Raw genomic sequence first — 16163 nt, 5'->3', positions numbered from 1 at the left:
TTTTTCAATTAAATATGAATTCTGCAACTGTTTTTTTTGATAATTCTATGAAAATATTTTTCACCATTTATGCGAATTTTAATTAATTATGAAATAATATTTTTTCGACCAATCCTGAAATTATTTCTTTCAATAATTATGAGATTATTCCTTTTAGTAATTATGGAATTACTTCTATCAGTGATTATGAAAATATTTCTCATTACTATGAAATTATTTCTTTCAATAAGTATGAAATTATTTCTTTCAATAAGTATGAAATTATTCATAATTATTTTTGAAATTATTTCTCATTAGTTCTGAAATGTTTTGTAAAAGTGATTTTAAAATTCACCAATTTTGGAATATATTTTTTGATTGAAATTTTTTTTCAGCATTTCTATAAATTCTGTAACTACGCCGGCGAGCCACAGCAAAACAACTTTTATAAATTAAATATTAATTTCAATTATAAATAACAATTTCAATATAAATCAAATAATAATTTTAATTGAACAACAATTTTTGTGAATCGAATAATTTTTTACTGAATAATAATTAAAATAAATTAAATAATAATTTTAATTGATAACAATTTTAATAAATCGAATGATGATGAAATTTTGTTTAATTATTAAATTAATAATTTAATTTTTCTATTAATTTTGTTGTAAAGTTTTTATGAGTGAGAAAAGAGAGACACGAATCTTATTTCTCGTGCGAGTTATCATTATCATTATTGTTATTGTCTGGAGGGGCCTCCCCCCCCCCCCCCCGATAGGAAAAGCTAACGGAAGGATAGTAAAAGAAAATGAAAAAGAAGAGCAAGAGAGAGTTCGGCGCCGGAAGTTACGTCACGGGTAACCGCCCGCCCAAATTCAAGGTCAGGATCCAATCAGATCCCTTTTCCTCCCCTCCAAGCCCGCGTGACGTCACACGTCGCTCGCTCCGAGTCGGGGTTATTTTTGGCAACGACGGAGCACTTCGCCGGCATTGCATTGCCAGCTTCCAGAACGACGATCGGCGAAGTTTTATACGTCGCACATTATAATAATAATTTAATCCACGGACCGCTCGCTGTCGGGGGGTTCCCGGTCGATTTTCTTCGTTCTCGTCATTTCGCTGGACTTCTCTATTATTTGTTGCCATTGTTGTTGTTTTTTTCTTCAACAATAGTGTCGAGACACGAGACAGTTGTCGAATTTGGTGCTACATAAATACATTTGACTCTTCTTTTTTGTCCTTTGTTGTTCTTTTTTTGTGTGTGATGCCGACTAGTCTGATCACGGAGATGGAGCGCAATAACAGCGCCAACAATCTCTTGGAGGACCAGAGAGCTTTCCAACTGGCTATGGAGCTCTCCATGTTCGGACTCGGCAACGAGAGCGAGTCCGGTTACAGTTCAGGGGGTTATGAGTGCGAGACTAGGAGCAAGAAGAGCCAGAACACCACCGAATGCGTGCCCGTGCCCAGTTCCGAACACGTCGCCGAAATCGTCGGTAGACAAGGTAAGTTTAATTGTTTAAACAAAAACCAACATTGCAATCATTTTTTGATTTCTGCTATGATAACCACGTTGTTGTTATTGTTGCGGCGTCTGGTGGCCCAGGCGCGTTTTTGTTGTCGAGCGCGACACCCACGCAATTTTGTTTCTTGTCCAATGGCAACAGTTATTATACCCGTGTTGTCATTGATCAAGTGTCCAATTTCATAATGACGCTTTCAACAATCGTTAGTTTTTGGATCTTTTTTCTTAAATTGAAGATTGTCATCCGAATTAAATCATTTTTTTCTATCAATTCGGGCCAGCTTAACGCATGAACGACGGGGCCCTCAGACAGGGCTTAGCTGCCTTCTCGGGGCCTCAGGGCAGACTTTTTTGTGGGGAGTCCCCCGAAAGAGATGGCGTTATAAAGATATCTGAAGATTTGATTCACAGAGAAAGAATATAAATTGCTAATGTGTGTGTGTGTGTCCAGCCTAGTAGGAGGGCAGGATCATCTTAAGAGGATCGTGGGCCCCGGGCCAAGTGATTTTTCTGAGGCTCTACCTGGTAAATTCTAGAATATTTTAACCAGATCTCATTATTGTTTAGCCCTTTTGTCTTGAGGTCCCAACGGCCGTGCCAGGTGGGCCCATGCGTTAAGATATCACTATAGGAGCCCTCCCTCCGCTTAGCTCTCAAATCTTCCAGTAGGGTGCCCTAAGACTGGTATCGCTGCTGGCCCTTAAATAATGAGAGGTAAAAATCGTTTCGGCCCCTTGGGCTATCAGCTCCACTCTTGTGGAGGCCATGGGGCCCCATGATGGTATTGAGACAACAATGACACTTCCTAACAATCGTGATGGAAATTTTGTTCCAACAATGGAGTTAAATTGCAGATTGTCATCCGAATTTTCCCAACAATGAGGGTCGTTTTGACTCAGGGGTCTTTTCTCGAGCATGACCGAGGGGCCCTTCAACTGCACATGGAGGATCCGTAATGAAGAGATATGGCGTTATGATTTTTCACAGAAAAATATTTTATTTATTCATTTTTCACTATCGAGAATAGCCGAGGGGCCCTTGGGTATACAGGAAGCCCCGTCATGAAGAAATCTGAAGCTATGATTCTTCAGAGAAAGTACGTAAAGTGTTGTGAAGTCCAGCGTATAGTAGAGGGACCAGAACATGATTCCGTCCTAGATCTGTGATGTTTTTGAGATAACAATGGCATTTTCCGACAATCGTCATAGTTATTTAATTCCAACAGTGGGAATAAATTACAGATTGTCTCATCCATATTACATAATTTTTTCCAACAATTGTCACCGCCATAACGCATGGAATCTCGGGCATGGTGTAGGGGTCCTCAAATGCACAGAATGACCTGTCATGGACAGTTCTGGAGCTAAGATTTTTCAGAAAAAGAATGTAAATTGCTGGTGTGGGGGGGGCCCCCCTTCCCCAGAACATCATTTTGTCTGAGGCCCGTGATGCTTTCGGGATAACAATGACACTTTCGAACTAATGGGATAAAATAATAGAGAGTGCCATCTCTATATATATTAAATAATTGTTCGTGACACAATCATGCCAATCATTACTCACGGCCGCTGTGGTGGTGGAGTGATCATAGTGACGGACTCTCACACTTTGGGTTCAAACCCCACCATCGCCACAGTGTTGGTCGGCTGAAGTTGTTGGTTTTCTGTTGTTTCCAACTGCGAGGTGCGAATGCAAGCCGATCTCCCCGTTAAAAAGTCTCGCCACAGCAACAGGCTTACAACAGTAAAATCTTCAATCATTACACTTCACTCATAGTTCGAAAAATAGGAGGCAGATGGTAGCACTATAACAAGCTTACACAGAAACAAGCTTCACATTACGGTTCACAACACTGACACGCACATTCCAACATGTACCAATTCGTTAGAAGTTCCGCAGAGGAATATCGACGAGGTGCATATATGTCCGTGTTTGTGACAATCTTCATATAAATGCTTGATTCTAACAATGGGATTAAACATGTAACAACATGTAAATTACAAATTGTCACCGAATTACGTCATTTTTTACAGCAGGTAGGGCCGTCTTAATGCAAGAGTTCACTCTCGAGTATGGCCGAGGGGACCCCTCAGGTGCACAGGAGGCCCCATCATGAAGACATCTGAAGCAGTGATGTTGATTTTCCAGAGAAATTAAAAGCTGTTGGGACGTGTATGTAAATTGCCGGTATGTCCAGCCTAGTGAGGGAATCCCCGTAATGCTATTGAAACAATGACGCATTCCAACGATTTTTATATTTATTTGATTCTAACAATAAGAATGAACTACAGATTATCTTCCAACTAACCATTTTCCCCAACAATTTGGGCCGTCTAATGCATGGGTTTTCAATAACGCAGTAGGGGTTCTTAACTTTTTATGCTCCATGGACCTTTTGTACCAATATGACGAACCTCTTGTCAATGATATGAACATAATTCCCAACAATTAGGACTGTCTTAACAGATGTCACCCCTCCCCCTCCTGTGAGCATGGCCGAGGGACCCTCAGTTGCATAAGAGGCCACATCACTAAGTGGTTTCGAGCTGCGATTTAGATTTTTCAGGGGGGGACTATGTAAATTGGTGGTACAGTTCAGCCTAGTAGGGCGCACTCAGATATTAGTGAGACAACAATGTCTGATTAAATTGCACTTGTATGCAGAAAATATTATTGTTATCCTACTGTGACAGTGTTCAGCTCCATAAATACAGTACTAGAAAATACAGAAAAACTCAGGGTTCCCGTATTATATATACTGGGGGTTCTTGAATTAAACAATATATACTTCAACTCAGTTTTCTCAACAGTGATCCGTGAAACGTCCCTGAGTTTGCAACTGGTTACTAAGAGCAGGACCATCTTACATGCACCAGGCCTTTCCTGGCAAGTGATATTTTTGGCCCCTATTGAGTTGGATTGTATCTGTGCCTGCAATTTTCAAACTTCCTCTCCAAAATCACGAGGCTCCGGACAAATTGGGGACCCTTGGACCTGCCGGGGTGGACCCGCGTATCAAGAGATCTTGGCTAATCGATCGTTGGGATATGTTTCAAAATGAAACAGAAATTCGGAAAATTGAATGTCTTAACTTTTTTCTGGGGATGTTCGTCACTGTGCCACGAAATACTGTGGATGCTCGATTACTCTGAAACTCTGACTCACTGCACGAGGTCCTCAGGTGAGTGCTAATCGAAAAAATATCGCTCTAACAAATCTGACACATCTTTAACCCCCTGTCCCTCTAGTTGTGGGAGTACTAATGCCTACCTAGGGCCTGTCTCTCTTAACACTATCATCGGCAGCATGTTCAACTACCCCCCCCCCCCGTAAGTGTGACGCAATGTTAATTTCTATACAAGGCTCGGAGGCTCCCCATATATTAAGAGCCCCCCCCCCCCCGGTTAAGTCTATGCATTTAGGATAATTAATGCTTCATGTATTCAGCGCCCGGTATTCACGGGTGTATAGAATAAATTTATGGAATAAAATAGAATCAATTCACAAAGTCTCATCCAAATTATATTTTTTATTCCCAGCAACATGTTTGCTTTTCTATAGGAAAAAGAGCTATTGCGACCCACGCCCCCCCCCCCCCCACTTATTGCAGTAGGTCCCGTCCCCTAGGCTGGAATCTTTGGAGGGCCCCCATAGTGAGTTTATAGTGTGAAAAAAAAAAATTGTTCCGGAGTCCCAGGTTGGAGCTTCGTGAGCTCAATCCTCGTTGCTGGGGGCCAAGCAAAGACTGACTGACAAGAGGGATCCTTGAAGGCCGAATGGAACTTGGTGTAAAGCAGGGGTGATCAACCTTTTTCCAAGCCGTGCCACAATCATGATTATTTACGACGCTCGTGTTACTGTACGGATTTTAACACTCAGACCATACGTCCCGTTTTTACGGGACATAAGCATTCTCAACGTTCCTGAAGAAATATTGTTCGACTGTCTTCTAATTTTTCTAAAAATTCCAGTGTCCCACTCTTTTGAGTTCTAAATTTTTTTAGAACGAATAATTTAAATTTTATCCTGTTTAATCAAAAGATTTTTTTTATTTTATTAAATTTTAGTTAAAGATGAAAAACTGATTAGAAAACGCATCGAATAGAAAGTCATGACAGTTATTATTTTAAGAGGGACCTGCTACACTAATCATATAGGTTTGACGACCTAGAATTTTTGAAAAGCGTTCCTGTGCTACCTCTGATACCACGGCGTGCCACTTGTGGCACGTGTGCCGTGGGTTGGCCACCCCTGGTGTAAAGCATACATGCTAAACCCATGACCCTCGGGCCAAATGTGGTCCTTGGAATCCTCTAATGGAGCCCGTGACCTCGAACTAAATTTTGGTTACAAAGAACTAAATGACTGTTCCCCCTGATTAATTAATTAATACCTTTTGTTTTTTTAACGCTGATAGTTAACCACTTGCTTGACATGACGGACATCGTAACGTTTGCCCCCCTAGAGGACGCTAACGAAAAGTAAATATCTAATTAAATCTGCCAAACGCTATGGCTTCATGCAACACACACAGTAATAATATCTATATACATAATCTTATAATTACATAGATCCATAATCTAGTTCAGTTGCATAAGATATCTAAAAACTAGATTATTTATATTCCATGCAAAAAATTCAAAATAATAAGAGCTTTTGAATAAAAAACTTCTAAAAAAAAGGCAATAAGTGAACCAAAATTTTAATATCTTTAAATTAAAATACTAAGTATGATTTTCTGTATTTGTCTGTTCTTCGTAGTCATAGACATATGAATAGACTAAAAAAAACATTAAATTTTTTGTGCAGAATTAAAAACCCATCAGGCGAGTGGTTAAACAATGCCTTGGGCCCTTTCAGAGTAACTTCTACTATGGATTCGAACGAGACGGGTTAAAATCGCATAAAAGGGGGGTTAGAGCAATTACTGTTGGTAATACAGCTCAAGGTTTGGATCCTAAAATTATAAAAATCGGGTCCAACGCCCAGTGCAGCGAAAAAGACATGCCCACGCAAAACTAGATCCAGTGATTCATGTATCGATAAGATTATATTAAACTGTCATTACATTTAAATCTTCCAGTGAACATCTATATATTCCTAGAAAAATGTACATTATGAAAATTTCAATTTTTATCGAAAAAAAGGAAATTTTAACAATATATATATAGTAGGATAAAAATACAAGAGAAATGAAGATAAAAAATGATGAGGTAGTGAAAAAATTTTTTTTACTTTTTAATTTTTTGACATTTTTCATAATCCTTGTAAAATATTCACTGCAATTATTATATTCCTGTAACTTTGTATATATTTTTCTCATGCTTCTTTGAGCTTATAATCTGAAGCTCTATATATATTTTTCTAATATTGTATTTTTTAAACATTTTTTTATTGTCTTCTTTTCGTCCAACATGTTTTTGAGAAGGCAGGCGTCGAGGTACAAGGGTTGGCATTTTTAATGCAATTAGGCATAGCCACCCTTCAGAAACGCCTACACTTTTCGAACCATGCATGGGGTTCCCCCTGATGAAGACCCACTGCATAGGTTCTATTTCACTCTCATAAAATTCAATTTTTTTCCCTTTTTCTTAAAATAATTCTTTTTTCTATATATATATATTGTTAAAGTTCCATTTATTAGCAATGATGATACTTGCTTTGATAAATATTATCATTCGAGTGGATTATGTTAATCAATATTGATAAATAATATCATTACTTTGTGAAGTTGAAGAGAATTTTCGAAACATTTTAGTAAATATTTTAGGGTAATTTATCAAAAGCCTTTGTGGAAAAAATGAACATAATGCTTAAAATAAATTAAATTTCAATACAAATTTATATAAATTTTAATCGTAAATAGAAAATTCCCATCCACTTTTGTGTAATCAGGGTAACAATAAACAACATTTGGTTGCGGCATGACCAGATACTTATCTCAAATATCTTTGGAACCAGTTGAGACGAATCTCCAAAGCATGCTCATTACAGGACCTCCTTTCAAGTCGAAGTCAGACCTAGGGAAACAACGCTTTTAAACTTCCCAATATTTTCAATAAGTTTACGCCTGTCTCATACCACGTGGCTATATTTATTATTGTCTCTGTATGTCTATATCTCCTCCTTCTTTCATTTGAGTTTACCGTCAAATCTTCAAGGGGATGGACATGATTTTGGGATTGACTATGTCTGAATTTTTGCCTGCAAATTTATGATTTTATTCAAATGGTTTTACCCCACTTTTAGTACACACTGATTATGCCGCAAGATGAAATAACATCACACATAACATATCATTTTTCATTCATTTAATTTATTAATTAACTCATTTTTCATTACGATAAATGAAAAATTTACCACATTATACCGAGCAACAATTTCAGATTTTCTCCTAAATGAAAAATTAAGTTGATAAAGTAACTTTCTTCATTATTCAGGTGTACATGAAGAAATTTCTATGGGCCATCAGACAGTGTCATCTTTCTAAAATTAAGGGAAAAATATAATTCCATAATTAAGGAAAGAAATTATTCCATAATTAAGGAAAGAAATTATTCCATAATTAAGGAAAGAAATTATTCCATAATTAAGGAAAGAAATTATTCCAGAATTAAGGAAAGAAATTATTCCAGAATTAAGGAAAGAAATTATTCCAGAATTAAGGAAAGAAATTATTCCAGAATCAATGTAAGAAATAAATACATAATTTGTAAAAGCCTTTAGTAACTTGGGTGATCGTATCTATCGAACCGATTCGGTTCTCTGCCCCACAACTAGAAACTACAGTGGTATCTTGGGTAACGAACGCTTCGGCTTACGAATTTTTCGGCAAACGGAGACTTTTTCGCGATTTTTCCGCTTCGGCTAACGAATACAGATTGGGCTAACAAGCATTTTTGTGGGTATGGATGCACATGCTGACCTAACATAGCCGCGTCGTGACATGAATTTTAGCGTCAATCTTCATCAGAATCGATTCGGACATTCCGATTAATTATGTCAACCTCCGAATCTTTTCCCATATCTCCTTTACCTCCACTTTTTTTTTCTGAAACTTTTTTAACTATTTCATGTAAAACGAAAGATTAATGACAGATAGGAAATGCATTAAAAAATAGAGGCTATGTTTTCAAAGCAAAGGTTTTTTCAGAGAAAGACTCCTCAAGAATCGAATTGAGCAGTCTGGACATTATCTTTTGCCTTATTATGTTACCTTATTTAATCTTATCTACATCCTCCCTCGGGTTCGAACCCTGGATCGTGATAGCAATCCTTACCAGGAGATAGACGAGCATCTTATCACCACGCCACTCGGGCGCTGACGAACTTGACTGTGTTCGTTCTCTTTCTCTCTCTCATATACAGTATTATTGTCATTTATTCAATTTTGAAGGTGTTCATTTTAGCCTTCAGTCAGTCCGTTTTTTTCCCCTCCATAGACACCTATAGGAAATCATCCCTCTTCGGCTCACAAAGATTTCGGCTAACGAACGTGATTCCGGAACGAATCACCTTCGTTAGCCGAGGTATCACTGTATTTATTAACTAAGTAACTGGGGGCAAACATCAATTTTAGTGCCACCCCTCCACATATGAAAAAAGTGTGAATTTGGACTCGTATATCATATGCGACTGTCTTTCCCTAGCTATGGCTCCGCGGTGGAGTTCCCTTCGCAAAGCGTATAAGTTTTTCTAATAATAATTTTTATATGCACGGCCCTCCCTTCCAAGCATGAAGCCCGGTACGACCGCACCTGTCGGTGACCCTTAAGGACGGCTCTGCCCTAGAAATGCATGGGAAATGGGGGGGGGGTCTGATTTTTTTGCTGGTGCAAGTGTATTGCCCCCACAAATTTTGCTACAGTATTTACTTACGGACTATCAAAAAGTCTTTGACACTAAATCTGTATAAATGTATAGACCTTCCGTTTCGCTCAGGGCTTCCTTAAGTGAAAGTGTGACACCGTGATTAGAAATATAAACATTCTAAAACCATTGTTGCTCTGAATAATGTGGTCAATTTTTCATTTATCGTAATGAAAAATGAGTTAATTAATAAATTAAATGAATGAAAAATGGTATGTTATGTGTGATGTTATTTAATCTTGCGGCATAACCAGTGTATACTAAAAGTGGGGTAAAACCATTTGAATAAAATCATAAATTTGCAGGCAAAAATTCATACATAGTCAATCCCAAAATCATGCCCATCCCCTTGAAGATTTGACGTTAAACTCAAATGAAAGAAGAGGAGGAGATATATATAGACATACAGAGACAATAATAAATATAGTCACGTGGTATGAGACAGGCGTAAACTTATTGAAAATATTGGGAAGTTTAAAAACGTTGTTTCCCTAGGTCTGACTTCGACTTGAAGGGAGGTCCTGCAATGAGCAGGCTTTGGAGAATCGTCTCAACTGGTTCCATAGATATTTGAGATAAGTATCTGGTCATGCAGCAACCAAATGTTTTTTTATTGTTACCCTGATTACACAAAAGAGGACGGGAATTTTCTATTTACGATTGTCCGGCTGTAATTGATCAAGCCCTTGTTTGTAGGGCCATTTGGTTAGAGACAAGAATTGGTTTTGGTGGATGCATTAATAAATTGTATCGAATCAAGGGGCCTTAGACAAATGCCCTTGAAGCTTAGTCCCCGAATTTTTGGTAAGACAAATTATTACAGAGATGAGTAAATAGTTAACGTTGACTGAGTGTTCTGGGGAAGGGGTTATGAAGGGGAAAAGGAATGTCGAGGGGTCCTGGTAGCAGGTAGAGCTAGGAAGCTTCTGTGGTGTGGACATCCAGATTTTTTCCACCACGACTTCTTTCGAATAACCAGCTTGTATCCCTTTTAGGGACAGAGCGGGTGGGGGGGAGGGGTTGGTCATGGTCGGTTTGTTGGTGTACTTTCCTGTATCTTTTGATAGCCCAATTATTAGTTCAAGGTCTCCCGAACTTACACTCGCTTCCAAAAATTAAGCACGTGACAGCTTATATAACATAACGACACCACTTTAACTGTGTCCTGGATTGGACGGTTAATGAGACACAAATGCGTGGTACTTGGGTGCGTAGTTCCTTCATGTGTAGCTTTCGTCACACAGTACTGACAAATATTGTCTTACCAAGTGATGCTCTAACAATAGGTGCAATAGTGGTGAAAGTCACTCGTGGATTCCGCTTAGGTACTATAGCAATATACCGATCATCAGATGGGGGTGGTAACCCTGGTTGACTGGACCCATGTCTCCGGTGAGCTGTTTGACTTGCTTGGGAATTGTTTTCGTAATCGGGGTATATTGCTAAGCGGAATCAACGAGCGACCTCCACAACTGTTCCTCCCAAGGTTGCAATATCACTTGGTAAGACACTGTCTGCTGGTACTGAGTGACGACGGCTCCACGACAATGGACTGTATGTGCGAGTATTACGCGTTTGTGTTCCACTAACCGTGCAATCTAGCGGGGCAAGATTAAAGTGGTGTTGTAATGTTATATAAGCCGTCGCATGCTTAACTTTTCGAGAGAGAGAGAGAAGCGAGTGTATTTGCTCTATTCCTGCTTAGAAAGAAAATTTTCGGGTGCGCTCATCATAAGCACACCCGTCGAATCCTATATAGTGCAGCCTTTCTCGACCTAAAGTCCGGAGGCCGACTTGAAAGTTTAATTCAAATTAAGTAAAAATTATTAAGTCACATGCATTTCAATTGTATCCACATGTTATATGTTAGGGCTGTCGAGAATTGTTTCGGACATTTTACTGATCCTTGCGTTCTGAAGGGTTAAGAAAAGCTCTTCAGAAATGCATAGGGACCGGAGTTGTGAGAAAAAATTTGCTCAATCATCAGGTGCCACTAAACTTATGCTGTGGTTGGCATCTCTTCTGAATTGGCGTTGTTAGTACCACCATGAAATGCATTTATAAGCCTTTATTTGGCAGCAAAAAAATTCTAATTGATAGTTCATGAATAAAATTCAGTTGTTCTCTCTGTAAAGTAGTTTCCCGCGCTACACTTTTGTTTTAATGCATGGCAACTTCATTAACACTTTTGGAGGATAGATAGAGCAAAATATCGACGTTATTAAACTCCTTCGAAAGAACAAAGACTGGCGAGGAATTTAAGAAGTAAAATAAATAAATAAATAAATATATATATATATATAAGGTAGTTTTTTTTATATGAAATATGGAAAATATCGCTGTAAATACCGACCACAACCAGGCTCCGTCGCTACAGCGGTATAAACATATTTTCCCAAGTGTTGTGGTATTGTCGGAAGGATCGATAGGAAATACAAGAAGATTCCAGAAACTTGAGAAAGAAATTTCTTCTCCTTCAAATTCGAGTAGTATAATACCCCAAGTGAACAATCTTTCTTAGAGATATGGGCATTGTCTTTCATTTATTTTCTTTTGTTTTTGGTGCACGTGTTGAGCCGGATGACGAGAGAAGGAGCGTGTGAAGAGACGATGACGACTGACTTGTTCTTTTTTTCTTACGAAAAAACCGGTAGGAAGACGAGAAAGTTATGTGTGAGAGCGAGTTTCTCTTGTAATGAGAGAAAGAGGAAAAAGAACGCAGGCATGTAGGCAGGCCTACATGAACATGCCTGCGCGTACGTTGGCCGACGCGTGTTTGTTCTTTGCTTTCCAAAAACGCTCGCTGTAGTTAGTAACAAGAAACGAGTCAGTCTCGTTGCAGCGAAAAGATGGGTAGACGGGCATTAACCTCTCGCTTTCTTCTACCACGCAATGTCTCTTCTCTTCTACCACTACTAACTTGAATATTAGTAGTTTAGGTTGGCTGGGGGAAATGAACATTCTCACTGCTGACACAGTTTGACGTTGTTGTTGGTTTTGTCTCGGTTGGGGTCTGCTGCTGTCTTTCTCTGCATGTGTGTATCTAGGCGAGTGCGTCAGTCTCCGTATTGACTTTCTCCTTGTCCTATCCTACTTTTGTTTTATTTTTTGTCATGTGCCACATACGTCACATAATTCCGTGCCGATTTATATGTATACCGATTGCTCAATCCGTCGACCGTTTCGAGTCGAGACGAATCCGGATGCACCGAGATTTATGCGGAAATTCGATATTAATCTTGATAACTTTTGGATGGCAGACTTGGAAAATTTTAATCACCGTAATTTTCGGCAAAGGAGGCTCTGGCATATATAAGCTCGAGGCCGTCCTTACCATACGTGAGGCCAGGTCCGAAAATAATAGTGGGGGCTAGAGCTACTTAATGATTTCAGGGCCCTTTTATCTACAAACAATTTTGGTGGTCTCTTGAGATCTGATTTTACATAGGGGAAGTCGGCATCTAAAAAAACACACAAATTTTATATTGTTACAGAACATGCAACAATGCTAAAAATATCTATAAAAAAATCCACGCGGAATCAAATGTAAATTAACACAGAAATTGATGGAAATTCAGAATTGTGAAGAAAATTATGAATTAGTGAGAGAAATTATTCCAAATTTATGAAAATTCAGAATTCAACAATTAAAAATAAGAAAAATATTTTAAATAAATAATTCCAGTAATTTGTCATAATCCGGAATCGATTAAAATTCAAAACTGTTGAAAGAAATAAAATCCTAGAATAAATGAAAATTCAGAATTGATAAAAATTCAAAATTTATGAAAGAAATGATTCTAGAATTGGTTAAAGACCTACTTGATTCGAATTCCTTTGGCCTGTAAATTAATATACTACTGGCCAGGACCAAAAAAACGCATTTAGTCACTCGGTTCAAACAACCATTTTTGTGTTCTCCCCTACGATTTTTGATGAACAGATTATGAATTTGGTGCCCCGGGTCAAAATTCAAACAGTCCTGCTTTTCCCTTGTGAAGGCGATGTTTAAAAACGGGACAACTATCACGCATTTGACAAAACTTTTGATAAAATGTCTTTGTTCGACAGGCACAGCAAACCATGTCATGCGAGGCGACTGGAATTAATCCCGAGCGTGTAAAGTGGTGATTTTCGTTAGGGCGTTTGCGGAGTCCAGGGGGTCCGGAGGCTGCTAAGGAGTACTCGAGGTGTTTCTCATAACAGTGAAGATAAACAGTAATGATTTCACTGATTTGTATAAGAAGGAAAACCTATGAACGCGATTTTCTCATATCGGGAACGTGTATTTTTTTTTTTTTTTGAGCTTCTTCGTGAAAAAATAGTAATTCGGCAAATAAATTTCTGAAATTTTGTGGGAATGTTTATTTGATATGTGTCAGCAGAAAGAATTTCTGTTTTGATTGCCCAGTCATTTGTTAAAATTTTATAAATTTAAAAATGAATTGCAAAAATCGTTAAAATTTAAATTCAATTTGAATATTTATCCAAAAAAAGTGTGTCCCTACTGCCGTCTCAACAACATGATAGCTCCAGGGCAAAATCAAAGAGAGCTCCGTCAACACCTCTCAATGTAAAGGCGTCCATAATTAAGAGACCCCATTTTAAAGTAGCCTACAGGCGAAACAAGTCATCAGAAATTTTGTGAAAGACTACATGAAGTGATGGGAATTTGTTTCAGCAGGAAAAAACATTAGTTGCACATGGTGCCACCAGAGGGCGTTTTATTAAGAAATGACACATTTACGAAAAAGTTTACAATTTTAAGAATCGTTAAACACTTTTACAATTGTTACTGCAACAAAACATGCTCCACATGATGGCCATCATTTTCAGATACCATGTGAAATCGCAAGATGGCATGTTTCACAGTTGACCGAAGTGTGTGCGGGGAAACGTTCACCACGTGGCGTGAAATGCTGCTTTTAAGGTCAGGTAAAGTTCTTGGATTGTCACGACTTACCAGACGTTTCAAATGCCCCCAAAGCCAAAAATCGCGTGGATTAAGGCTTTGACCAAAGGTCTGGGGATCGGGGAGGCCATAGATTAGGGAAGTGTCAGCTGATGACTCGTTTTTCTGTAAAATGTGTTTTAAGAACATTCTTAACACACACTGCAATGTGTGGAGGAGCTCCGTCTTGCATAAAATTGTGTGTGCAAGGCAGTGGTGTGCTTGCAGAGCCGGAACAATTTCGTTCTGTAACAGCAATGCATATCGCTTCCCGGTGATCGAACATGTCACTGGACCTGTAGAACGTAACTCCTCGTAGAAGTAGGGACCGAGAATAAATGATACAGTAAATCTACACCATACCGTCACTTTTGGTGAATGCAACGGAACCCCTAAGATAGCGTGCGGATTTTCTGGTTCCCAAATTCGGCATTAGTGAGTATGGACTGCACCATCCAAGTGAAAATGCGCTTCGTCTGTCCAGAGGATGTCCCAAGGCCATTCCGAATCGACCTCAACGCGAGCTAGAAACTGCAGTGAAGGCGTCTTACGCTGCACAAGTGTAAGTTTGTACGAATAATATCGGAGGATATTCCTCATGATCTTATGGACAGTTGAACGTGACCTATCCAACGCCTGTGCTACACGCATAGACTAAAGATACTACTATTATTACTCTATGGCTACACGCTTGACACTAGTGATACCACGAGAATTTGAAGCTCTGTCCTCTTGCAACTGAAGCGAAACCTTCTGTACTGCTTCTATAGAAACGATTTTTTTTGCTCTTCCAGGACGAACAGCCAACGATCCTGTAGTTTCAAATTTCGTTACCATACTTCGAAAGATTTAACATTCATTGGACCTTTTCGAATCCCTTCCAAGTCTGGTATTTACGTAAAGCAATTACTGTTGAATTGCTGCTTTAGTAAAACAATTTGACCAAGAAAGCGCGATTTTGTAAACTTATCATCATTGTGAGCAGCAAACACATTGAGGAACAAGATCTCTTCGCATGTTTCTAGGTTTTATAACAGCTGCTGCGGGACATTGCGTAACTTTACATGTTTACTACAGGAATCAGGAATTCAAAGTGAAACGCCCTCTGCTGGCGACATGTGCATCTATTTTTTCCTCCCGAAACAAATTCTCATCACTTCATGAAGTCCTCCACAAAATTTTAAACATTTCTGATAACTGGTTCCGCCTGTAGGCTACTTTTAAATACGGCCTTTTAATTATGGACGTCTTGTACATATTTATTGTCATAAATCATTGCGTCAGATCTTACCGTGGAATCCACTATGTAAATGTTGTGTGCCTGCGTGGGACTCTTGTGTCAAGTGTCAAGATGACCCTGGGCGCCTCATGAAGCACACGTAAATTCTGCAATTCAAGAATCCTCACTTATAGAAATACAAATACAACGCCACAACAGGCGAAATGCCCAACGAGGTGGCTGAGAAAAAGATGCCCGTAATAAATATGGATGTCATATGTTTCAAAAATACAGCTACCCAATTAAAAATGCAATCACAAACAATATATACACGATGAAATATTATACAATGCCCATAAGAATACTTATGGTTGTCTTATTCTAAGTATGGATAACTTCTCGATTTACCCCAACAAGTTTATAATATTTCTTTTTAAACGTGTCAATGGTGTTAAAAATTACAACTTCCGGGGGTAAGCTATTCCATTTATTAACAACCCTATTAGAGAAAAATTCCCTGCGATACCATAACCCCGCATTGTCCTTTACCAATCGATGCCAGTGTCCCCTTGTAAAACAGTCTATTCACGGTGTACTAATATTCATGGTCCATCCTG

The 16163-nt window shown here is 38.7% G+C and overlaps 1 protein-coding gene across 1 annotated transcript in view; it reads left to right on the top strand.

Annotated features, from left to right (window-relative positions):
* Positions 1-959: 959 nt before the first annotated feature.
* The window catches only part of LOC149071068 (RNA-binding protein MEX3B-like), a 31125-nt gene continuing 15921 nt past the window's right edge, over positions 960-16163 (top strand). Inside the window, exon 1 of the mRNA XM_089248069.1 lies at positions 960-1487. Coding sequence (XP_089104195.1) covers positions 1247-1487 — 241 coding nt within the window. The 5' untranslated portion in view covers positions 960-1246. The remainder of the gene's footprint in view (positions 1488-16163) is intronic.

This window comes from Pholcus phalangioides, unplaced genomic scaffold (genome assembly GCF_987345545.1).
Source record: "Pholcus phalangioides strain wild (caught in Gottingen) unplaced genomic scaffold, Ppha-v1.0 ptg000019l_1, whole genome shotgun sequence".
NCBI classification, from domain to species: Eukaryota; Metazoa; Arthropoda; class Arachnida; order Araneae; family Pholcidae; genus Pholcus; species Pholcus phalangioides.
Note: the sequence above shows the minus strand (reverse complement) of the source record. Positions and strands in the feature narration are given on the sequence as shown.